Below are 24,392 nucleotides of genomic sequence, written 5' to 3' on the forward strand. Positions count from 1 at the left end.
AAACATACCAGGGGGGATCTTTTTCCCTGTGGATCCTTAATGACTGATAGGGAATGTGTAGCCTCTTACTGAAGATCCCTGGGTAAAATAAGACCTTTCAGGAATGCTGGCATGAGACAAGGAGAAATTCCAGAACACTGATTCTCTGGTGCAAGCTTCTCATTGTGACACTTCTGCTAAGATGTGGCTGGACACTGGATCCTGGAAATGGTAAGGATGAATTTCACATTAAAAGTTCTTATTCTATTGAAAGATGGGTGTTGTGTTAAATTAAATCAAATGTGTTAAGTGCTTTCTCTGTTCCTGGAATATTTAATCTGGGTAGTTGTTTACCTGGGTAAGATGAGTCCTTCAGAGACTTGAGCTATCATTCTAGAGGAGCAAGATAGGAAAAGAGCTGGGGATTATGTCTAGTGAAAAGCCAGTGATAAGCCTAACAAAAAAGAGATTGACCAGCCTGGTTAGCTACTCTGGGCCAGTTACTGGCTTGGCCACTGCAAGATCAGAACACGAGTGAGCTGACCTTTGTGCCTGCTCTGCTCAGAACCTCCTTGTATCTCAGGGTAGCTCTGAGTGGACTGAGATGGCCTTGTGATCTTCTGATCCTGTTCCTTCCTTTGGGGACTAATTCCTGCAATGCTTGATACAGTTTTTATTTGACTTCACAGCAGGGAAAACAGATGTGACTTCTGAAGTTTCAGCAGTATATTTTAAACCTAGGAATGTCTTTATTTTGTTTGGTGACACCTAAGTGTCTGCCCACTGAAGAAAAGTAAGTCTTGCAAAGAAAAGGGAAGAGGGAGGGCAAAACCAGCTGGGGATTAGTGACAGTTAACTCACAGCATTTTAAGACTTCATGATAAACTGCTTTCTGTGTGCGTGAGATTTCCATGGTTACTCAAATTCCTCCCATCTTCACAGCATATGTCAGAGAAAGATACATGGGCAGCAGGTTCTGGATGAGGAGGTGACATTTAGGATGCCCTTTTCATCACATACGAAAGCAGCTGAAAATCTTCAGTTACCAAACAGGTGAGTGAGGTGAACAAGCTCTGATGGCAGTGGAAGGAGAAGGAAAAGGCAAAAAGAGTTGGACAATGGCATGGAAGGAGAAGAAATGAGAATAGGAATGTGAAACAAAATTAGCAGACACTTGATTAATTGGCTTGTTTTTGTGTTGACTGCACTTGCAAGAGAAGCAGAGAGAGGCTACACTATGGAAATAGATTTGCTTAAATTTGCACACCTAGCCATTTTTTTTCTCTAAGTGAATGTTGCCATTATATAAAAAATGTTTACCTCCTTTCTTCATAAAAGAAGGACATCAGAACATTAAAACTAAATTGTACAAGGCATTTTCAAGTGCAGAAAAAGTTTTCAGTATTGATACCAGGTGTTTTGTATTGGTAGTTACCATATTCATTATTTACATTGGAAAAAAGAGGGTTCTCAAAATTTGCTTTCAGTTTTGAGAGGATACGCATCAAGAATAATAAAACTTTGGTTTCTCACAGGTGTTCTACATGTGTCCTAATAATGTATTATGGATCTTCAATAAAGCTGTGCTGTCATTCCCAGGAGAATATGTAGGACTAGAATGATCTGTCTGAAGATGACTTTAGGAAGGGCACACCTTGTTTGAAATTATTAGTTTAGACTGATAATTACAGCAACAAAAAAAATCCCTGCAAAATAAGACATTCAATAAGTGTGATATGAGTTTAGAAGCCTAAGGAATATGATAATTTTTAAGTATGGTGTATTATATTTTCAAGGTATTTATAATTTATGGCTGATATTTTAATAATTTTATATTGTTCAAAATATATTCTGCAAAATAAAAATGCTGTTTTTCTTATTCACTTATTTACCAATCCAACCCAGTGAATTGTTTCCTACTACAGAAATATTCTAGGTCTACCACAGTAACATACAAACACAAATACAAACCAAAAAATTCACTAGAAACCTTCAGAAATATCAAAATATCCTTTTTTCCCCCAAAGTTAAGTTTTGATGGGTTATAACCTCCACTTCCTATTAATTCAAGAGCCATAAATCTTCTTGACTAATCTTCACAAAAGCACTTTCTTTCTCTTCATTACATTTACTTCTGAAGGTTTGAGACAACTTTGCCAGTTTCTCAGTTACTTTTAATTCTGGTGCCATTTCACCCTGCCAAAGTGCTTGGATGTCCCTGTCCCAAAATCTCTCAGGACCTTCATGAGGTCTGCAAGGTAACAACAATGCGAGGTAGTCAGGGCAGGTAGTCACGATAGTCACGGGGTGGTCAAAAGGGCAGTTCCTGTCGCAGATACATGATGTGGTTTCCAAGTGTGGCACTGAATACCCCTGCTTTCAAAGGCAGTACAAATCACAGCACAGGGTGCTCATGTATTCTTTACCTGCCATTTAGCTCTGGGTATTTTAGGCCAGAGTCTTTTGCCCCTGAAGACCCAGGCCTCTGGCAGACTCATGCTGGGATGGCCTGTTTCCATCTCAGTAGCTGTATCATGATGGAAAAGTCACATTTTAGCCACAGATTCCTCCTTGGAGAAGGGATCTGCTGAACCAAGGACACGAAGCACAGCTCACCTAAATAAGGCAAATATCTGTTCCTGGCCTTCCAAAGCCCCTCCCTCCTGCAGCCATGGGCAACTCACTGCCAGAGGCCGGGGCAGAAGGAGAGAAGAGACTTCATCCCTGTCAGCAACAGGAAGGGCTCTGGAGCTGGAGGGCTTCTGTGCCTGCAGCCTCAGCTGCAGAGACTCCCAGATGGAACTGTCCCCTTCAGTGCAGAAACAGCATCTTTGGGGGTGGGTGTCTGCCATGCCCTTCCTCACCTGCTTTCTACACACTCTGCCATGGTGCAATCAGCAGTGACTGCATGGGGAGTCTGAGCATGTCCTTATTAGTACTTAGTGTCAAACAGGAAAATGCAGTTGAAGCAAATCCCTGTTGCCCCACAGTTTGATTTGCATTACAGGTATGATCTAGGGGCCTAGGTATGAATGTGCTCTCACCTCAGACTGGCGTTCAGCTCTCGGGACTCCCATCTTTTGCCCTGAAAACCCATTTCAGTCTAGGTGCCAGGGCCTCAGCACTTGCTGTTCTGCCCCACAGATCTTCTCCTATCACACTGCTCTACCAACTAAGGGAGAGATGGCCTGGGTTTTCAATGTGTGCTAGAGACTGACCCTACCTCTCACAACAGCCCTATCTCCTGGGAAGTTGGTCCTGCTGACATGTCCCAGGGGAATATGTCCCCTCTGCAGAAGGAAACCTCAGGGCAGAAGAAGACAAAGAATATGAGGAACAGGATTTCTTCTTGCCAATGTAGCTTTGTAGGACCGGCATCCCCTGCTCCCCTCACTGGGAATAGCGCTGTCGGCTTCCTGCTGAGGATCCCTGAAGGAACTTGTCTGCCCGTCAGTGTCAGGTGACGAGGCCCAAGCTGAGGAGAAAGCTGATGGGACCTGTGCCATTAGAGCCAAGGCCTGAGGGGAAAGGCACAGCCACCATCCCAGCTGATGTCTCTGGGCTCGGTGTCCTCTGCCTGATCGCCCACGGTGACCGTACCCGGCTTTCCTGAGCTCTCCAGAGGGCCAGGGCAGTCAAGGTGCAGGCAGGGCTGGGCCTCCATAACCATCATGTCAGAGCCATCAGCCTGGCCAGGGCTTCTCCTGCAGTCCTGATACTCCTGGGGCTCTGGAGGGACCTCTGGTGTATGGCCCCACAGCCATCCCTAAATGAGTGCTGTGAAAGCCCAGCTTGAGCAAAGGGACATGGATGGCCTCTGCAGTGCTGCTGGACCTCAGAGCAAGCCCTGCCTCTGCCTTCATCCTCACTCAGACAGGGACTCCAGGACGGCAGCTGTAAAATGCTGCACTTCCAGAGCTGCAGCCCAGCGTGTCTTTTCCATTTGTTGGTTAAAAAGAGAGGAGGGATGCCCCATCCACCCCAAGGAGCCCTGGCTGACTGCTGGAAGTACCTGGGCAGCTGCTGTGTTGCCCATGGGACCGCACATCCCAGGAGGGAACGGCCATGGCGCTGGGCTGGCACGGGGCCATTGCACGGGCTCCAAAGGGGAACACTCTGGATTCAGGCTCTGAGCAGGGAGAGCACGCTCAGGCCCCATTCTGATGTTTAACCTTTGAGCTGGCAATGGAGCTGTGCTCCAAGTCTCTCAGGGGTAAGAACAGCAGCTGCTGTCTTGGCACACAGCACAAGTGTCCAGCTCCTCCAGGGCAGCACGTTGCACTGCGACATAGAAGGCAGCCTACCCGCCCAGGAATGTCTTCAGGCGCTATTAGTGGAAGCAAATCATCCCCACAAACAGGCACGACCCCGCACAGGAGTCTTGGGAGAGCGGGGCTATTTTGGGCTTTTGACATTGAGGATGAAAGGAGACACGTGATGGGGCTGATCCTCCTGGTAGGGGCCTCCTCCAAAGCTCCCTGCAGCCTTGTCCCCTCCTCTAGCAATGGCTCTTGTGAAGGCTGAGGGGCAATTTGGTGTGGCCTTGGAGCGCAGGAGGTGAGGGCAGAGGGAGCTGTGAGTTTGCTGGGGGTGCAGGGCCAGCCCTCAGTGCCATCAGCAGTGCCCAGCCGTGCTTAGGGCAGGTCCTGCCTGACGGTGTGAACCTGTCTGTGAGCTCAGGGCTTGGGGCTGCCTGCTTTATTCTCAGCCATACCCAGGAGACTGAGAGAGATGCCAGAGGGTGTGTGCAAGTGAAACAGGCAGGAGGCTGGAGGAAGAAACAGCAGACTTTACAGTAGATGCAGTCACACCCACAACACAAGAGTTGCTTCTTCACTGACTTGCTGGTCATTTGCCAAGGGTGTCCTTTGAGACAGTGCTTTTCGACAAGTCATCAGAGAAACTCTCCAGGACTTCTGCAACATGGAGATGGGGTAACAGCTTCTGAAGGGGACAGAGATACAGCAGTGGGGGCAATTTCATGAGCTGATACTGCAGGAAGGATTTCCAAATTAACTTCATAGCCCTCAGCTACCACTAACCTTTCTGACTGAGTGTATATACAGAGCCCCATGGCCTTTGAGGTTTCTGGGAAAATCCTCCAAAGCTGAGTGTTCTCTCTGTTGATGTGGTGAAGAGGTGTGTTGGAGCCATGTGGTGTGTGAGAGCTGGGTGCTAAGGGAGAGTCCTGAGAGTCTTTCCAGCACAAGCCCCCAGGCAGGCTCAGCTTTTTGCCCACTCAAGAGAAACTGGCAGCAGCTGGTGGCAGCAGCTGAGGAAATCTAGGGTGAGGGAGATGGCACAATGTAGGGACACTGTTGGTGTGTTGTAACCGTGCTCTCTGTGACTCAAATTGTCTCTGTCAAGGAACTGCCCATCCTTCACAGTGCACTGCACTGCAGCTTCTGATGACTTACCCAGAGATTGGTGTTTAGGGTTTGTGAGGGCCAGCATCACAAACGAGAATAGGGAAAGGAAAAAGGAAAAGGATCACCCTCTCTTGGCTCTCCCACGGGAAAGAAGCTGTGCTGAAAGGACACTGGGAGAAGCAGTAGGAGGACTCAAAGGCACAAGCTGGACAAGGAGCTGCTGGAGACAGGAGAGAGCACAGGCTGGATTTTCAGGAGTCTCCAGAGAAATGGCCGGCCTCTAAGTTTGTAGATCCTCAGTCCAGCTCTGACACCAGCTTCTCCCTTCTCCCAGACAGGAAAAGTAAGGAAACTTCTTCTGCAATGCAATTGTCCAAGGAGAACAAAACCCAAAGAAAGCACTGGTCATGGGTTGTATGCAGAGGGATCTACAGTATTTATTCACTAGACACTGGGGTGGGACAAAGACTCATGGCAGAAGGAAAGTGACCAAGAGGTTCACATTTTGTGCAGCCCTCAGGTCACTTTGCTGCCTAATGACATCCTCACTCTTCCTCTTCTATCCTCCTGTGGAACTCCCGACTCTTCGCTCGGAGCTTGTTGACCTGGGACTCTGCAATGTCAGCCCGCTCCTCGGCTTCCTCCAGCTCGTGCTGGATCTTGCGGAACTTGGACAGGTTGATATTGGACAGCTCCTCCTGTGTGGGGAGAGGGAGTCAGGGGCCAGGAGCCCAGGGTAGGGTTTTCACACTTCTTGCACCTTGGCTTTGTTGGGCTGCAGCTCTTCCCTAGGGGGAAGGCACAAATTTCCATCCCATTTCTACCACTGCTCACACCTCAGCCTCACACAGAGCTGCTCTTCCCTGTCTTTGGAGAAGATCCATTGTAGAAGGAGCATAATGGGATATGAACATAATTCTGCCCTGGTTTGTAGGAAGGAAGCAAAATGGGCAGCTGGAAATCTGATTTTTATAGCTCTGGAATCAAACTGGATGAACTACATCTGCAGACCCTTAGGTGAGGTTAGGAGTTTATGAGAGACCACAATTCCAAGAGGTCTCCTCATAAATCACCTTAACCGAAGCCAGAAGCCCTACTCTGTGCTGGGCTGTTTCCACAGTGAAGAACCCATGCTCAGACAATCATAAATTCAGGGGCTGCAGGACTTCCCTTGGGGCATCCCTGACTGCTGCATGCCTAGACACAGGCAAAGGCTCCCTGTACAATTACAGAATCATAATGCAAAGTGGCTTGGGAGGGGACTTCCAACACTTTCCCTGTCTGCTATCAAAACTCTAAAAGTAAGTTCTTTTCAAAATTTCTTAATACATTGTAGTACTGATATCAGTCATAAGACCCTTACAGGTTGCTTTGTTGTTCTCATGCAAAAAATGCTATGTGCATTTGCCCTCCTCTTTAGTCTTCTTAGTGACTCTTTGGCGACTCTGTTTTATGACCCTTTCAGAGAATTTGAAGAACTCCATTATTGATGACTGGCATCTTCCAGCTTTCTTACATTTGTCTCCACAATGGCCAGACTACCCTCTGTGAAGGTGGTTCTTGCCAAGCACTCAGAGAGATACTTACAGCCTCCTCAGATTGTCTCTTGTAGGATTTCACTTTCATTTGCAGCTTGTCCACCAGATCCTGCAGCCTGAGGACATTCTTCCTGTCTTCCTCAGACTAAAGTGGTTGGCAAAGAGGAAAGAGAGTCAATTCTTGGTCCTACATCACAGAGGATTAACAATCGCCCTTGGGGATGGTGTGTGCAAAATGTGGCTTGCTGTGAGCAAACCCTGCCAGAGCAGGAGAGCTCCTGCCTTACCTGGTAGGTCAGTTCCTTCACCCTCCGCTCGTACTTGCGCACGCCCTTCACGGCTTCAGCGCTGCGCTTCTGCTCAGCATCAACCTCCCCTTCCAGCTCCCGCACCTGCAAGGACAAGCCCATCCCTGCAGCTTCCCTGCCAATGTCTCTCCAAGGACAGCCTCACTCACCCCCAGCCCCAGCCCTACACACTCTGGCCTCCAGCTTCTGGATCTGCTTCTTCCCTCCCTTCAGTGCCAGCTGCTCGGCCTCATCCAGACGGTGCTGCAGGTCCTTCACCGTCTGGTCCAGGTTCTTCTTCATCCTCTCCAGGTGGGCACTGGTGTCCTGCTCCTTCTTCAGCTCTTCTGCCATCATGGCCGCCTGATCAGAGCAAAAGGTCAAAGCCATTTTAGAACTGAAGATATTTTGGGAAGAGTACATTCACCATCAGCAATGCCAGGAATGCCCAACTCACATCTGTGATGGCCTTCTTGGCCTTCTCCTCAGCATTGCGGGCTTCCTGGATGGTATCCTCCATTTCACCCTGGATTTGGGCAATGTCTGATTCCAGCTTCTTCTTGGTGTTGATCAAGCTGGTGTTCTGTGCAATGGGAAGGACACAGCAAGAGTTGGATTCTAAAACCGGCCATGATAAACCTTCTCCCTGAGCAAAGTCTTTTCCCTTCCAGCTTCCTACTCTTATTGTGGAAGTATTGTTACAATGGTTGTGTACAAAATGTCAGGTGTGGCCTTGGGGGATGGATGCAAAACACGCCTTTCCTTGTGGACAGCAGTAGAGAGGCCATTCTAGTACTGCTGGTCCTCTGGTATATCCCAGCCCAGTGTCACTGTCAACTTGGCTGTTTGCTCCCTGCCCTGACCTGGGTGTGGAGGAGCTGCACACGTTCAGTGGCATCCAGAAGCTCCTGCTCAGCCAATTTCCTCGACCGCTCTGTCTGCTCCAGGGCTGCCCGCAGCTCCTCAATTTCAGCCTGCAGCAGGTTTGCCCTGCGCTCCACCATGGCCACCTGCTCCTTCAGGTCATCCTTTGTTCTCATAGCATCATCCAGATGGATCTGAGTTTCCTGGAAGGAGAGACAAGAGAAATTACCAGGTGTCAGTGTTCGCTTCCATGGCAAAAATGTCAGGGATCTCATTTCTCTTTCTGTAGCTTTGCTGATCAGACCTTGAGCACTGCCTGGGTGTTTCTCAGGTTCTTCTGTGCCTCTGCAGCCACACGGTTGGCATGGCTCAGCTGGATCTCCATTTCATTCAGGTCTCCCTCCATCTTCTTCTTCAGCCTCAGGGCTTCATTCCTGCTCCTGATCTCAGCATCCAAGCTGCTCTGCAAGGACTCCACAACTCGGAGGTGGTTTCTCTTCAGCTGTTCAATCTCCTCATCTTTCTCTGCTATCTTCCTGTCGATCTCAGACTTCACTTGGTTGAGCTCCAGCTGCAGGCGCAGGATCTTCCCCTCCTCATGTTCCAGGGAGGCCTGGCCAAGTGGACACAAACATTGATAACATCAATAAACCTGCTGCTTGCTTTTCAGGGAATGACAGAATATTTCCAGAGATCTCAGCTGTCTGCACTCCCCAGCAGGAACACAGGGGAACCCAGGCCTTTTGAGGCCTATTTCCTCATTTATTTACTGCAGACACCACTGATTATGGTCAAATACCTCAGCCTCTTCCAGAGCAGCCTGGATTTCAGATTTCTCCAGCTCAATCTGCTTCTTGATTTTCTCCAGCTCATGAATTGCCTTTCCTCCCTCAGCAATCTGCTCCGTGAGGTCGGAAATCTCCTCTGTGGAAACAGGGATCATTGGCATGGTCAGGCACAGAGCAGAATGGCAAGGGCCCTGTCCCACCAAGGTGACAGGCATCTTTGCAGACCTGCAGGCACAGACCCATGAACAATGGTGGTCATGGCTGATAGTGAGAAAGCCCAGTGAGGAGCAGAGGGCCAGGGACTTACGCTGCAGGTTCTTGTTCTCCCGCTTCATTGTTTCCAGGTGGTCCAAGGACTCCTCATAGGCATTCTTCATCTTGAACAGCTCCGTGCTGAGAGAGCGCGACTCCTTCTGCGAGGCCTCCAGCTCAGCCTGCGTTTCCTCATACTTCTGCTTCCATTCTGCCAGGATCTGAAGAGAAACCAAGTGTGAGTAGGGATGTGGCAGTCATGGGGGAATGCTCTGGCCAGGAGTCCTGGTGCTGGAGGCCAAAAGACCTTGTCAAAGTTCTTCTGCTTCTTATCCAGAGCAGCGCAGGCAGCATTGGATTTCTCCACATCAATCATCAGGTCCTCCACTTCATTCTGCAGCCTCTGCTTTGTCTTTTCCAGGGAGGCACATTTGGCATTGACAGCCTCAACTTGTTCCTCTGCATCCTGCAGGCGTTGTGCCAGCTTCTTTCTGTGAGACATAAGGTCAGCTCACATTTAGTACTGAGGATCCAGTGTGCTTTTTACTATAGCGTGCCTAATCATTTTGCAGTTTGCAGTCACACAGTATTAAGGGCTACGTTTATGCTGTCCTTAGGCTTAGCCTTTATTATACCACTAAATACTTTTTAGGATAAAGTTTTGCATTTTCTATTGCTCTTCCCCAAATCAAAACCATTACTTATTCCTCATAATATTGTGATGTTTCTCTTGCAATGTTGCCTTTGAATTTTTAGCTTTACATTTTTTCTTCACTGCCTATCACCACATACTTGGCCTCCTCGAGCTCCTCCGTGCGCTGAATCGCGTCCGTCTCGTATTTGGTTCTCCACTGGGCCACTTCGCTGTTGGCCTTGGACAGGGCGCGCTGCAGCTCCCCCTTGGCCTCCTGCTCCTCCTCATATTGTTCCCGGAGCAAGTCACAGTCGTGGCGAGCGGACTGCAGGGCGTGGGCCAGGGCGTTCTTGGCCTTGGGAGAAGTTGTGTTGGGACAATGAATTTCCCATGAGACAGTAAAACAATAGCTTGATGAAAGTTGTTGAAAAATCTTTGATTATGACATTTAAAGTCAGACCGAGAAAAAATGGCATATTGATTCCACATTTTGAGAATCTTGAATGCCTTCTCAGGAGAGATGATGGGTAAATTCTAAATGACACCTATACAGTTGTGAATCATTGAATCCTTTTAAATATGTTCTAAAGCTTCAGCTGCCACTGTGAAAAAGTAGACTAAAATGTGCAGCTTCTTTTTAAATATATCTCAATCCTTTTTTATATATCATCATAAATCTGATTACAGACCTAAAATTGTTTTTTCCCTGTCTAAGTATCCACATTGGAGGGGATGTCTTTCTCAATTTACCACACCAGAGAGGGAGAAGGCAAAATTTCTCACCTTTCTTGATAGCTCAAAAATTTAAATAATACCGCTAATATTCTGATTTTATATGAGAGTTGGAAATATCCTTAAAGAAAAGAGATTCCCAATCCAAAATCAATGCCCTGCAGGAAGTACTTTTACCTTTATTTCTTCCTCTAAGTGTCTCTTTAGTTCCTCAATCTGTTGAGTGAATGCCTGTTTGCTTCTGGATAACTGAGATATCAAACCATCTTTTTCTTCCACCTGGCGGGAATATTCACCTAAGGAAGTTTACCGACAGACTGCCATTTAAAATCTACACTAAATCATTATTTCTTTTAAGCACAGTATATCAGCTTACAGAGAATAGATCAATTTGAGTAAAACATCAATCTTTTTTTCATTATCATTGGTTACAGGTTATTCCATTCCAGAGCGGCATAGGGGTGTGTTACCTGACTCGGTCTGCAGACGAGATCTTTGAAGATTGAGGTCATTGATCATGCGCTGATGCTCTTCTTCCTTGGTCTTAATCTCACTCAGCTGATCTTCCAGTGTGCGGCACATCTTCTCCAGATTTGCCTGTGTTTCAGCATATGGAAAGTGATGAGTGAACTGTTCACACTCTAGAGAAGGCCAGGTGCAAGAAGTTGTGTTGTATTCCTCTGGGTCAACGAGCCTATAAAAAATTTGTGTACCTTGGCCTTGGAGACAGACTCCATGTTGCTGGCCAAGTCATCAATCTCCATCTTCAGCTCACTCTTCTCCTTCTCCAGCTTCTGCTTCACGCGTTGCAGGTTGTCGATCTGCTCCCCCAGCTCCGCGGTGCTGTCCGCGTGCTTCTTGCGCAGGGCGGCAGCCGTGGCTTCGTGCTGCAGCGTGGCCTCTTCCAGGTCACGGCGCATCTTCTGGAATTCTGCCTCACGCTTCTTGTTCATCTCAATCTGAGCTGCTGTCGCCCCTCCTGCTTCTTCCAGGCGCTCGCTGATCTCCTCCAGCTCCCTCGACAGGTCAGCCCGATGCTTCTCTGCTTTAGCGCGAGAGGTTCGCTCTGCCTCAATCTCCTCCTCCAGCTCCTCAATACGGGCCTGGAGAACAGCAGGGACCCTTCACACCCGTGCCCTCCTCCTGCCTGAGCTGAGCCTGAGCAAGGGAGGGGAAGGAACAGAGACTTGCCTGCAGCTCCTTGATCTTCTTCTGAAGTTGCACTCCCAGGGCTTGTTCATCCTCAATGTTGCTCTGGATCTGGCTGATTTCAAAGTCTTTCCTTTGGGCAAAGTGAACCGTGTTAGAGCTCAAAGAAAAAACACAAGTGCTCCAGCCCAGCACTCAGGTGTCCCACAGCCACACTTACTTCTTCAGTTTCTCCTCCAGCTGCTGCTTATCATTCTCCAAATCCATGATGCTGTCCTGGGCCAGCTTCAGGTCTCCTTCCAGTTTCCTCTTAGCTCTCTCCAGGTCCACGCGCAGCTTCTTCTCTTGCTCCAGGGACCCTTCCAGCTAAACACAACAAGACCATCAGTGCTCTCCCAGCCAGGTCGGACTCCATACCTGTGCTGTTCCTGCTCTATGTCTGTGTGCTTACATCGTCCACTTGCTGCTCCAGCTTGGTCTTGGCCTTGGTCAGTGTATTGACTTTGTCTTCTTCTGCCTGCAGGTCATCCAGGGTTTGCTGATGGGCCTCTTGGAGGGCTTTCTTCTCTTTTGTCAGCTTCACAATAGTCTCATCCAGGGCTGCCATCTCCTCAGTCAGGTTTTTCACCTTTGAGAAGAAAGGAGCAAGCACAGATAGAAAATGGTGCTTAAAACTATAAGAAGACAGGTCTTTTCTGGAGTGCGAGTGACAGGTTCTACCTCATACCTTGTTTTCAGTGGCGTGTTTTTCCTTCTCCACCTTGGCCAGTGTTAGCTCAAGGTCATCAATATCTTTCTTCAGCTCTGAACATTCATCTTCCAGTTTCCTCTTCTTGGCTGTCAGCTCAGCATTAATTTCCTCTTCATCCTCAGCCCTTTCAGTCACTTCCTTAATTTTGGCTTCCAGCTGGATTTTGGTTTTGATGAGCTGGTCACACCTTTCCTCAGCATCAGCCAAGCTATCTGCTTCCTGGCAGGGAGACAAATTTTATGGCTTCTAATGTTTTGCACTTTCTCTTCTCTGCCTCTTTATCACTGAGTAGTGGCTGAACCTGACCTTTAACTTCAGCATCAGAAGAATCTTAACTGCTAGTTAACAAGCAAAGAGAGGATGGCTTTTCCTGGATCTGCATTGACAAGTACCACTTTTAAGCGTAGTTTGCATTTATGCTGCAAAATTAATTCATTGTTCTACATCCTGTGGAGGATCTACATCTGCCTCCTTCCTCTGAAGGCAAGAGCACTGACTTCCACTTGAAACTCCCTGTTTCTTTCCACTGGCTATCAGAGTGCTCACCACATCACTGCCAGAATTTGTTTCCTCACCTTCACACACATATGATGGATAATTCCCTAAATGTATGACTTTTGTTCTTCTCTAGTCTGATCTTCTGTTCATAAAGGACAGTCTGAATGTATAAACTCATTTTCTGAGTGATAAACTAAAGGTGATAAACTCACAGCCTGTACTTGGAGCTGCAGGTCATTTTTCTCCTGCACAAGCTTCACCATTTTCTCCTCCAGCTCCTTCCGCTTTGCCTCAGACTTTGCAAGCTCTTCCTTGGTTTTCTCAAACTCTTGTTTCATGTTGGCCATCTCCTTCTCAGACTCTGCACTCTTCAGCAAGGGCTTGATCTTGAAGAACAGCTTCATCCATGGCCAGTGTTTGACATTCATGAATGCACGGATGTTGTACTGGATGCAGAAGATGGATTCCCTGAGGCATAATTAAAACATACAATGAATATTCACAATCTGACAAGTTGTCAACACTTTCCCATGAGCAGAGTGACTTTAACTGAAGAAGAGGAATTTGTACCTCCGCTCCACCATTCTCCGGTACTCCACCCTCATCAGGAAGCCCCTGCACCTGGCCTGGGTGCGGGTGATGAGCTGTGCCAGCTTCTCATCCCTCATCTCCTCCAGGAGTCCCAGCAGCCCAGCTTTGAAGAACACCTTGAGAGAGGGAATGTTGCAGCACATCACTGTCAGGTAGAGCAAAGCCCAGGGACTCAGTGAATGGAGAAGTGTGTACCTTGGTGTGTCCAAATTTGTACTGGGTGTGGTCCACATCGATTGACCCAAGGAGCTTCTCAGAAGCCTTCTTGCTATCGATGAACTGTCCCTCGGGGATGGCACTGGCATTAAGCACCTTGTACCTGTGGAATTAGAGGAAATAGGAATGAAGACAATGTCAAGTCATGAGATTATTCTGTTTACTGAAACCAAGAGCAGCATTTGCAGCAGAATTAGGCGGAGGAAGTTGGAATTTCATTCCTCTGTACTCAGAGAGCCTGGTAAAGCTCAGTTGTGTGATGGACAGCAGTTGGTAAGGACACCTGACTTACCTCTTCATTTCACAGCTCTCACCTCTGTTTGAAGTCAGCGTAGAGGACTCTGCTGGGGAACCCTTTCCTGCAAATCCTGATCCCTTCCAGCACGCCGTTACAGCGCAGCTGGTGAAGCACCAGCTCGTGCTCCATGGCACCTGGCAGTGCAGAGCACAAATGAATGGCACAGGTTGCAGTGCAGAGGGGAATGGATGCATCAGAGCAAGGCTCTTTCTGCTTGAGCATCTTACCAGGTGTTTTAGTCTCATTGGGGATGATACAGCGCACAAAATGGGGGTGAGTGCTCCGCAGATTGGTCATCAGCTTGTTGAGATTCTCCTAAAGGAACCAATTAGCAGTGTGAGTTTCCTGTATCCAGTGTTTTATGCACCAAGCCTAAGTAATGATTTTAGAACTTCTCAAGCTGTGTTTTGGAGCACTTAGATAAAGCCACAAAACCCAAAAATTTCTTCTATTTGAAGACACTAAGCACCATTTTTAGACTGAAATCCTATGCTGCTATTGGCTCAGTGAAAACTTATATATAACTTCAGTTGTTCACAAAGAGCAAATGACTTAGATTTTTCATATTCTGCCTTCAGAAGTCAATCTACTTAAGTTTTTAAAAATGGAGATTTATTCCAATGAGATAATAACTATCTCCTTGGAAATTATTTTCAACTCCTCAACAGAAATGCAGGAATATTAATATTAGCGTTCTAGTATGACCCATATATATAAAAGTATGAAGATCTGAATGATATCTGCAAATAAAAAAAATAGGAAAGAAAACTACCATAAATTATTAGATTTCCATGATTTTGAAGACTGAATGCTCATTTTTGGACGTATTTGCAATGTTAAAATTGACCCTGGAAAACCTGATGTGGAACTTCCAAAGAAATTTACTCCCTTTACTTTCACTTAAAATATCTCTTTCAAATTTAATATTAGCTGACCCCTTATCATCAAATTTCAGAAATAACAAATGCAGTACTGTACCCGGAAAAGAGCTGAGACGGTCTGGAAGGAAGAACCCTTCTTCTTGCCTCCCTTCTTGCCACCACCAGCCTCTGTGAATTGCATCAAGAAAAAGTTTTAAAATTAGCATGAAACAACTTTAAATGTTTAGTGTTTATGGCTTTAATTCTGTGACAACTTTGTCCCACACTGAAAATACAATTTCCACAAAACTGACCTGCATCTGCTCCACCATAGTTGGCAAAGAGTAAAGCCAGGGTCTTCACAGATGATTTCTGGTACAGCCCAATGACAGTTTCATTCAGAGGGTCCTTGTTCTTCTCCAGCCAGCCAGAGATGTTGTAGTCCACTGTGCCAGCATAGTGCACCAGGGAGAAGTGGGCCTCAGTCTTGCCCTTGGCAGGCTTGGGCTTCTGGAAGTTGTTGGACTTGCCCAGGTGCTGGTCATAGAGCTTGTTCTTGAAAGAGGTGTCAGTTGCCTTGGGGAACATGCACTCCTCTTCCAGGATGGAGAAGATGCCCATGGGCTGGGAGAGATTATCACAGACGAGAGGGAGAAACAGATTAGAACGGACACACCTCTTGGTAGGAAAGTTGCTGGAGTCAGAAAAGGAAGCTGTTCCCATACTGACTTTAAGTCAGAGAAAATCAACTAAAGCTCAACTTTTTTCAGTGTTGCTGTTTCATTCCAAAATTATGGAAATGCCTTTGCTGATGAAATTATTGTAGATATCACGATATAAAATACTGTCCTCTCCATAAAACCCATTAACTGGTAAGGACTGTTTACTGATAAGTACTTAGAAAACATGACCACATTTTTCACTTCATTTTGTAATCTGACAATGAATTCTCTCACCAAAAGTTCTGATATCTGAATATGACCTTCAAAAACACTTCTACCCTCTTGCCACTTTCACAGGGTATGTATTTGAAGAAACCAAAATTTTCTCACATGCCTCTAAATTGTTTCTCTTGGCAAGTATGGAAGACCTAATATATAATAGACTTGAACAGGAAGGATACCTTCTCAATGAGCTCAATGCAGGCAGCCAGGTCCATCCCAAAGTCAATGAATGTCCATTCAATTCCCTCCTTCTTGTACTCCTCCTGCTCCAGCACGAACATGTGGTGGTTGAAGAACTGTTGCAGTTTCTCATTGGTGAAGTTGATGCACAGCTGCTCAAAGCTGTTGAACTGCCAGACATAAAAAGACATAGAACGCTTTCATGGATCAGTGATAATACCAAGGTGTTTTCTTGTGCAATCCTAATTCACCATGGCTTATACTTTAAATGCAAGTCCCCTTCCTGTGTAGTTTTCATTTACTATCTCTCTAGGATAGGCTTTGTACTTAGAAAAGAGAGGTTTCTAATTTAGAGCAAATAGAAGATTAGTTTTCTATTCTATTATTTTTTCAGGATTAGAAACATGATTCCAAAAGCCCTACAAATAAGTGTAGGGAGATAACACACTTCTATTAAACACATCTCAAAAATCTTAATTATTGTTCTACAAAAGTGCTAGGAAAACTGTGCTTCTTACATCAAAGATCTCAAAACCAGCAATGTCCAGGACACCAATGAAGTACTGCCTGGGCTGCTTCGTATCCAGCTGTTGGTTGATGCGAACAACCATCCACAGGAACATCTTCTCATAGACAGCCTTTGCTAGGGCACCCACTGAATTGTTCACCTAAAGCATAGAGAAAGCTTTGGAGGTTACTATACACAGCAGAGGAGAATCAATGGGAACCACCACAGCATGCTCCACATTACCATATTTTTTCTACCTGCTGCACAGTCTGGCCCTTGGTCACATATTCATTCCCCACCTTGACTCGGGGGTAGCAGAGGGCCTTGAGCAGGTCTGCTGAGTTCAGACCCATCAGGTAGGCAGCCTTGTCGGCAACTAAATGCCAGAAAAGACAGAAAAGTAGATAATCAAAAATTCCTAAAATTGGTACTTGACAGACTGTCCCTAAAGCGTTCTCCACAGGGTTGCACAACAGTATCTGTCAAAGTCACAAAGCTAATTTCTCTCTTGTGTTCAGGACTCAGAGTACATAACTCTTTCTGAACATCAGTTTCTGCAAACGTTCAAGAGAGCTCATTGCCTTTATCCTTTTTCAGGCTTCAGTATGAAACTTCAAACTTTCTAGTCATAGCAGGAGGATTTATCACTCAGAAAGATGGAGGTATGGACTGTTCTTCCTGCTGTGACAGAGGTTAATCACATGGACACATCTCATGTCAGAATTCCCTCCAACAGGTGAGGGTGAAGAGGAGCTCAGCCTTCTGTCCTATTAGGGCTGAACCAGTCACTACTCCATACTACAGCAGAGGCTGCAAGGTGTATTTCAACTTAAGAATGATTAGCAATATTATAGCAATTGACATGCAAGTCTCCTGGCTTCCTGTCAGTGTACACTGGAGCTCTTATCTATGAAGTAGTCACAAAGGAAAAACACAGATATCATTAAATGAGATAAATGCCTCAACTGTTATCTAGTCATGGAACAACTACTCTTATTCTTAGTTTATACATTTAAAGCCTGAAATCTGCCTAAGTCCTTATGTAATAAAGACCTCTTTTGGAAAGTTTGCTGACTCTGCTGATACCTTCTGTGCCATCAGGCTCTGCCTGCTCCTCACGCTGCTTCTGCTTGAACTTCAGGTTCCCATAGTGCATGACAGCCCCTGTCAGCTTGTAGATGGCTGTTTTCTCATCTGGAGTGAAGCCCAGGATGTCAATGGCACTCTGGCAACAGAAACATAAATGCATATATACCAGGGCTCAAATCCACCAGATGATCATTTGGTAAAGTTACTCACATCTGTGGCCATCAGCTCCTCCTGATCATCAATGCTGGGGACAGTGATCTCACCTTGACTCACAAAGTGGAAATCATAAGGGTTGGTGGTAATGAGGAGCATGTCTGAAAGCAACAGAAGGAGAAAAACAAGCTTACTTTAGTTTTCAGATAACACAATGAACTATTGCTCAGTAATCTTCCAAAAAAGTTAGTGCTCCTTCCTACCAATTAGCTCCGGCTTCTTGTTGGACATGATCTGATAAAAGATGTGGTAGCTTCTTTCCGCCTTGAGCTGGAAAGTGACTCTGGACTTCTCCAGCAGATCTGGCAAGGATGGTAGGACAGAGTCAAGCACAAGAAGTGGGGAAGGCTGGAGGGAAGGGGGATCAGGCCAGAAGGGTGTCTTACATGTTTCAATGTCAGCAGAAGCCAGCTTGCCTGTGGCACCAAAGTGGATTCTGATGAATTTACCCTGAAAGCAGCAGGAAAGTAAATCAAGACCTCTTTTACCAATCCAGACAGCAGGGATATTCAAATTGGTGTTGACAGTGGTCCCAAGTAATGACTTACAAAGCGTGAGGAGTTGTCATTCCTCACGGTCTTGGCATTTCCAAAGGCCTCCAGCAGTGGGTTGGCACTGATGATTTGATCCTCAAGCGTTCCCTGCAGAGCGACAATTATTGCTTGTTATCCTTTTGCCAAAAATCATGTCAGGAACAAAGGAAAGAATTGATCCCAACAAATAGTGTCTACTAATTTACCTGCATTTTGCCTGATGCATGTTCCTCCTTCTTCTTGTCCCCACTGGCTGCAATTGTTGCAAAGTACTGGATGACACGCTTTGTGTTCACAGTCTTCCCGGCACCGGATTCTCCGCTGTCAGAGCCAAGAGAGAAGCAGAGGGTGCATGGTCAGGCAGGAGGTCCCCTGGCACCGGGCAGCCCCGCAGGGACCCGCGCAGGGGCTGTACGTACGTGATCAGGATGGACTGGTTCTCCCGATCTGTGAAAAGACGGAGATAAGAAACCTTTTCCTAGTGCTTATGAATAACAAAGAATTCAAGAACTAGGAGAAAAAGAACAGAGATAAGAAACCTTTTCCTACTGCTTATGAGTAACAAAGAATTCGAGTACTAGGAGAAAAAGAACAACTGAAGCTTTCAGAGGATCCAGGAACAGAAAATAGCAAAAAGTGCCCAGGGAATTCTAGTGGGTACTTTTGATGGTCCCAGCAGTACTTCAGCTATTAGCAACTAGTTCCATAAAGGAATCACTTCAGAGAAACTTCAGTAGTCTTATGCCTTTCCTGACATTGTCTTTTCATCAAGCTACTTATTTCTCTCTTAATAGGCAAGTACAGGTAATAAAAATACTGAGGTTTTAATTTTTTTGTATGTAAATTCTTCTGAAGCTAGAAGTTTCTTGAATAAACTTATGGAAATTTGGAGGAATCATTCATTATAGAAACATCTGAGCAACATCTTTCACCCTTTTCCACCTCTTATTTTTTTAATCCCTATATATACAGAAATTATGCGTTCTTGAGATTATACATTGACAACATTTATTTTCTATTTTTCTATTCTGACTGCATTTACCAGTGTCTAAGAAAAGAACAGGAGAAGAAGTTCTAAAATCCTGAACACCTTTTATTTCAGTGCATATATAAGGAAGAGAAAAAAGAGATAAAAGGAAAAGGAAAAAGCAGAAAGGAATTTTTTGAAGCTGCTCAATTTAAATATTAAAAGCTTTATTTCTTCCTTGATGTTGTTTTACGAAGTTCACTTTTCACTATACAGTGTAATTGATTTATAGTTGCAGCTACAGACTGGTGTAAGAGTTCCAGAGATCGTTAAAGGCTGTATGCAATTTAGATCACATGGCCATCATCTACATAATGAAATCCATTTGCATAATAAGTGCCTCAAGTGAGGCTTATGTACCTGTTTAAGGTAGAGATCTCTGTTTCATTTGTTAGCACTGATGCTTAAATATTTCATTTGACATTATGCACATCGTTTATAGGGTATGTGTCATTTAACTGTATCCTGTACTCTCTATCTATCTCTAAAACTAATTAATGATTAAGATACGTAAATCTATCCATATATGTAAGATTCCATTATAGGCAATAAGGTCTACACAACAAAATAGGTGGTTTCTTTCCAGTGAACTTATTCCCTCTAGATTATGTCCAGGCCTTTAGTGTTTCTAATGGGAACACAGACACTCAGCTCACACAGACCATTATGAGTTAAGTGCATTAATCTTCCATTAATTTCACACACACAATTTTTTTTACGTGTGGCACCGTATTTCCAGAGAATACCCTACATTTCCCTCTACAGACAGACAATTTCAAGAGCAGCTCAAAGGAAATCAAGCACTCACCAGTCAGCATGGACTGATAGGCGTTGTCAGAGATGGAGAAGATGTGTGGAGGGGCCTCCTGGCGCTTCTTGCCTCGGTAGGCCAACACCACCTCCGGGTTGTACACCGGCAGCCACTTGTAGGGGTTGACGGTGACGCAGAAGAGACCCGAGTAGGTCTGCAAGGAAGGGACACAGCACGTTGGCTTCCCCTGAGCCTGGCCCAGCACTTCCTGCCGCTGCCCAAAGGAAGCTGCTGCTGCCACTTACGTAGATCATCCAGGCTGCGTAACGCTCTTTGAGGTTGTACAGCACAGCGGGTTCGTGGAGGTGGGTCATCATGGCCATGTCCTCGATTTTATCATACTTGGGAGGGTTCATGGAGAAGACTTGATCTTCCTTCACAGTCAGGGTCTGTCAAGGAAATAACAGATCCACATGTATCACCTAAAAGCTCACAGTAGGGATCAAATGTTGTCCTTCAGCCTTGTTTTTGACTCACCTCTCCCGCTTCAGTCTTGACAGTGACTTTGCCCAATTCCCTGCTTGTGATTGTCCCTTTCACAAAGGATTCTTTGGGATGAGCCACAAAGACAGATGACTTGGCATCAAAAGGTTTGTTCTGGGCGGCAATTCTCTCCTTTTCCGACTTTCGGAGGTAAGGAGCTGCCTCCCCAAAAACAGCCATCTCAGCATCTCCAGAGGCCATGTCTTCACTCCAATGAAAGCTCGTGAGCAGAGGTGTCTTGGGGAGAAAAAAAGTTATGGGTCATCAAGAAGAATAATACAATCTATACCCATGAGAAAGCTCCTTGCTCTTTAGCTAATAAATTCCTAGTTAGTCTCCAAGATAAGCTCTTAAGAAGAAACCAATTAAATCTACTTTGAAATTAGAAGTACCCTAGTCTGACCCAAGAGTAAGACTTAGACATCTACAACATGTAGATCTTGCAACAGTAAATAGAACATCTCCTGAATATTGAGTACAATTTGGTAACTCACCTTGAATTCTAAACCAGATTTGAGTTTTTCACATAAAAGAATCTACAGTCATAGAAAAATCACTCTCTGTTCTGGTCCTTAATTATGATCAATGAGTCTTCAAGAGAGTACTTTCTTGCTTAAAATATTAGATTTTGTATAAAAAATTAAAAATTACTTCACTTTTTAGATCCTCCTTATTTTCAACTATCTAGCCTAAGCAAATTTCGCTGAAATATAAGAGGATTTATAAAAAGAATTTTTGCAGCTCTTTAAAAGTCCTGTCCTAGAGTGTAGATAAAGAATGCATTATTCAGTGTATTACCTTTGGAGAACAGCTTGTATCCTGGAATATGGCCAACCCTGTAAAATAGGAATGGTAGTCATTTCTTTTTTTCTGACCAGAATTCCATAGAATATTGTAGATTGAATATAAAGACATGCATCAAAATTACATTGAAAATTTTTGTTCACATGGGCACTCCCCCATGGAAAGGGTTGTTAGAGACAGAAGAAATGAAACAGGATATTGTAAGGACGTTGTTCTCTTTCTTCAAGCTCACGAAACGCATGCACTTACCCGGAAGCCTTCTGCAGAGACAGGCTAGACTTGTCTCTGGGAGATTTTATAGTGTCTCGTCTGCAGATGCTGCAGATGGTCCCCCTCTCTTCGGTCAAAACATTTCTGGCAAACCTTTTTTGGCCAAGCATTGTCTGTCAAACTAAGGGCATAATTGTCACTTGATTTAAATGATATAATTAGAACATTTTTATATCTTACTGACTACGTGAATACATCTATAAATAATTTCTCAAGAGTGTTAAGGAGAGAATCTAGACTACTCAAGGCACTTAGAGAACTTGCATGGTTCTATTGCTGCCTTTCTCAGTGATTTGCTCCTTGACCCATGGCAGTTTCCTTGGTATGTTTATGCCACAACTTTTCAGTCATGTAATGGTGATGACAACGCCTATGATGCTTTAGGAACATATGCATTGAGAGGAACAGGGAAAGTATGTCAAAAACTAGCAAATAATATTAGGAGTCACTTTTCAGTATTCTCTAAAAAATATTTTCAGTATTTTCGAAAAAGCAGGAAGTAAAAATCTGTTACAGCCGAGTTTTTTGTATAGGATGCTCTCAATAGCTGAAATGATTTGAAACACAGTGAGTTGGGAGCCTGGCCCCAAGTAATGGGAGACTCTGCTTTGATATGGAGCTCTTGAATAGATTCCTGAGCTGACTTTTGAGGAATCAAATGTTGCAAATGAGTTGTTAAGGTTGCTTAAAGTATCACCATCAAAGGCATTAGCAAAAAATGGTTCAATATAAATTTGCAAAAGCACAACAAAGTTTGATGGCAAGGTCTGCTCTACTACTTATTAAAAAGATCAAGAAAAATCAACTAAGAATTCCTATGAATGATTTGCACAACAACTGGGGATACAAAGGATAAAAGGGTAAAAAGCATGAGAAAGATCCTGCTGTGGAGTTATGAGGTTCACAGAGGGCCCCTTGACTTCTAAACTCCTGATGGATCCAGGTGCAGCTGGATCCAATCGTAATACCAGACCTGGTCAACAGTTTGTGTCTAAAGGGTTTTAGCAGGACTTAATCATTGACTAATTTGGCATTCATAAAGTGATTCAAAAGGATTTACTATAATTGCAACAGTGACTTAATTATAGATCCCAGATGGCAACATTAAAGCTATACTTGCTGTGGAGTGCTTAGATGAATTCACACATGCTCACACACAGACACAAAGCTGTGTGTATAAATGTTCAAGGGTAACACCTTTTAAAAGTTCCCTCTGAGTTCAGTGAAATATTCACTTCAAATGTCTTGGAATTTCTCAGTGGGCAAGAGCTGAACCACAGGGAGTGGAGGCTATTGCTCTGGAACCCATCATCAGCTTTTGGTGAATTTTTTGAAAATCAGTCCTCCATTTTTCACAGACTTGAGAGTTCATGAGTTTTGAGAGGCATCCCACTCTGAGGGAGATGCAGGTTGCAGCCTGCTGCAGTCCAGGAGAGCTCCAAGTGCCTCACTAAGGCTTGCTGTTTATAGGGTTGCAAGATGTTTTGTTTTAGTCATCCATAAATTTCCATCCTTGCCACAATACAGGTGGGTAATTACTGCTGTTACCAAAACTCCAGCACCAATGGTACCATTCTACTCGGCTGTGATTTAGCTTGGGAAAGTTCCAGGGCTTTCAGCAAGCCACTGGTTATTCCCTCTCCCATCCTTCACCTGTCAGGAGTTCCTGCTGACACAGGCACAGCCATGTGACGGCTCTTGGTAGAGTCAAGGGACACTCATTGCACAAACATCAAGGCTTTATGGGAATTGCTGAGATTGTAGAGCAGACCTGAGGAGGAAGGGGGCATGCACTATCACATCAAAATGAAATATATGTTTGTGCATGCACAGATAATATGTGTCTTTGTGCGTATTTAATTTTAAAAGTGATTTCTCAAGAAACTTGGCTTTCTCACTTTTGGCAGCCTTGCATTTCTTACTTGAAATTGATGCATACTTGCACCTTTTATTGTCTGCATAAATAACAAGTTCCCTCTGTCAAATCTGAAGTTCCAGGGGTTCCTATGTCCCCTTCCTACCTCCAGTTCCCCACAAACCAGCATGCAAATGCTTGTGCCAGTCACACAAACCTTGGCATACAATTCCTGCTGCTATTCATTCTGATAAAACCTCAGCCTTGCAGTGCCGTGCCATCAAAATAAGTGTATTTTCACATTCACAGTCCCAGAAACACCTAACAACACAGCATCTTCTGTACCAGAGCATTAGAGGTAGCAGGGTGTGTAATGCTGATGGTGTGGGATAAAGAGATTTGCTGGTAGTCCAGAAGACTAACTGGTCCAATTTTAGGAAAGGGTGCAATCACAGTATCACAGAAACACAGAATTCTTAAGGCTGGAAAAGACTAGTCCAGCTGTCACCCCAGGACTGCCAAGTCCACCCCTAAACCTTGTCCCCAAGTGCCACATCCACACTTGATCTACACTAATCATTTAGACTTCTTCAGATCCTCTAGATCCAAAGACATTTTTCTCCTGGTCATTTGCATTTCAGTCATTAAAATATCTCAAGGAATATCACAGTGAAGTGGTTAGAAAAACCATGCCTGTGATCCAGTGCAATATGCAGCATCAGATGACTTCCTGTGCTGTAGGAGCCCCTTCCAAGAGTGCTCTGGCACATTTTGGGCCCCAGATTGGAAGCCAAACCCAGAGATCACCCCTGAGCTCACTACATGAGTTATGGGGATGGTGGAATATCTCATAAGGCTAATATTTTCAT

General features: G+C 45.0%; 1 protein-coding gene across 1 annotated transcript; it reads right to left on the minus strand.

Moving 5' to 3' along the window:
- Positions 1-5,812: 5,812 nt before the first annotated feature.
- Positions 5,813-20,795, minus strand: LOC138120171 (myosin heavy chain, skeletal muscle, adult-like). Its single transcript, XM_069032642.1, has 38 exons — positions 20,589-20,795; positions 20,357-20,500; positions 20,109-20,265; positions 18,693-18,720; positions 18,480-18,594; positions 18,289-18,381; positions 18,127-18,190; positions 17,944-18,042; positions 17,738-17,841; positions 17,525-17,663; positions 16,696-16,814; positions 16,449-16,598; positions 15,930-16,100; positions 15,121-15,430; positions 14,925-14,995; positions 14,174-14,261; positions 13,963-14,080; positions 13,628-13,751; positions 13,412-13,548; positions 13,054-13,309; positions 12,320-12,562; positions 12,044-12,220; positions 11,813-11,958; positions 11,635-11,725; positions 11,157-11,546; positions 10,914-11,040; positions 10,621-10,739; positions 9,870-10,066; positions 9,385-9,568; positions 9,133-9,298; positions 8,837-8,961; positions 8,342-8,650; positions 8,037-8,240; positions 7,631-7,756; positions 7,366-7,536; positions 7,174-7,278; positions 6,936-7,031; positions 5,813-6,046 (listed from the first exon to the last, which is right to left on the minus strand). Exons 1-38 carry the CDS (start codon positions 20,793-20,795, stop codon positions 5,894-5,896), a joined length of 5,823 nt encoding a protein of 1,940 aa, XP_068888743.1. The 3' UTR covers positions 5,813-5,893.
- Positions 20,796-24,392: the final 3,597 nt, after the last annotated feature.

Source organism: Aphelocoma coerulescens, chromosome 18 (assembly GCF_041296385.1).
Source record: "Aphelocoma coerulescens isolate FSJ_1873_10779 chromosome 18, UR_Acoe_1.0, whole genome shotgun sequence".
Taxonomy (NCBI): domain Eukaryota; kingdom Metazoa; phylum Chordata; class Aves; order Passeriformes; family Corvidae; genus Aphelocoma; species Aphelocoma coerulescens.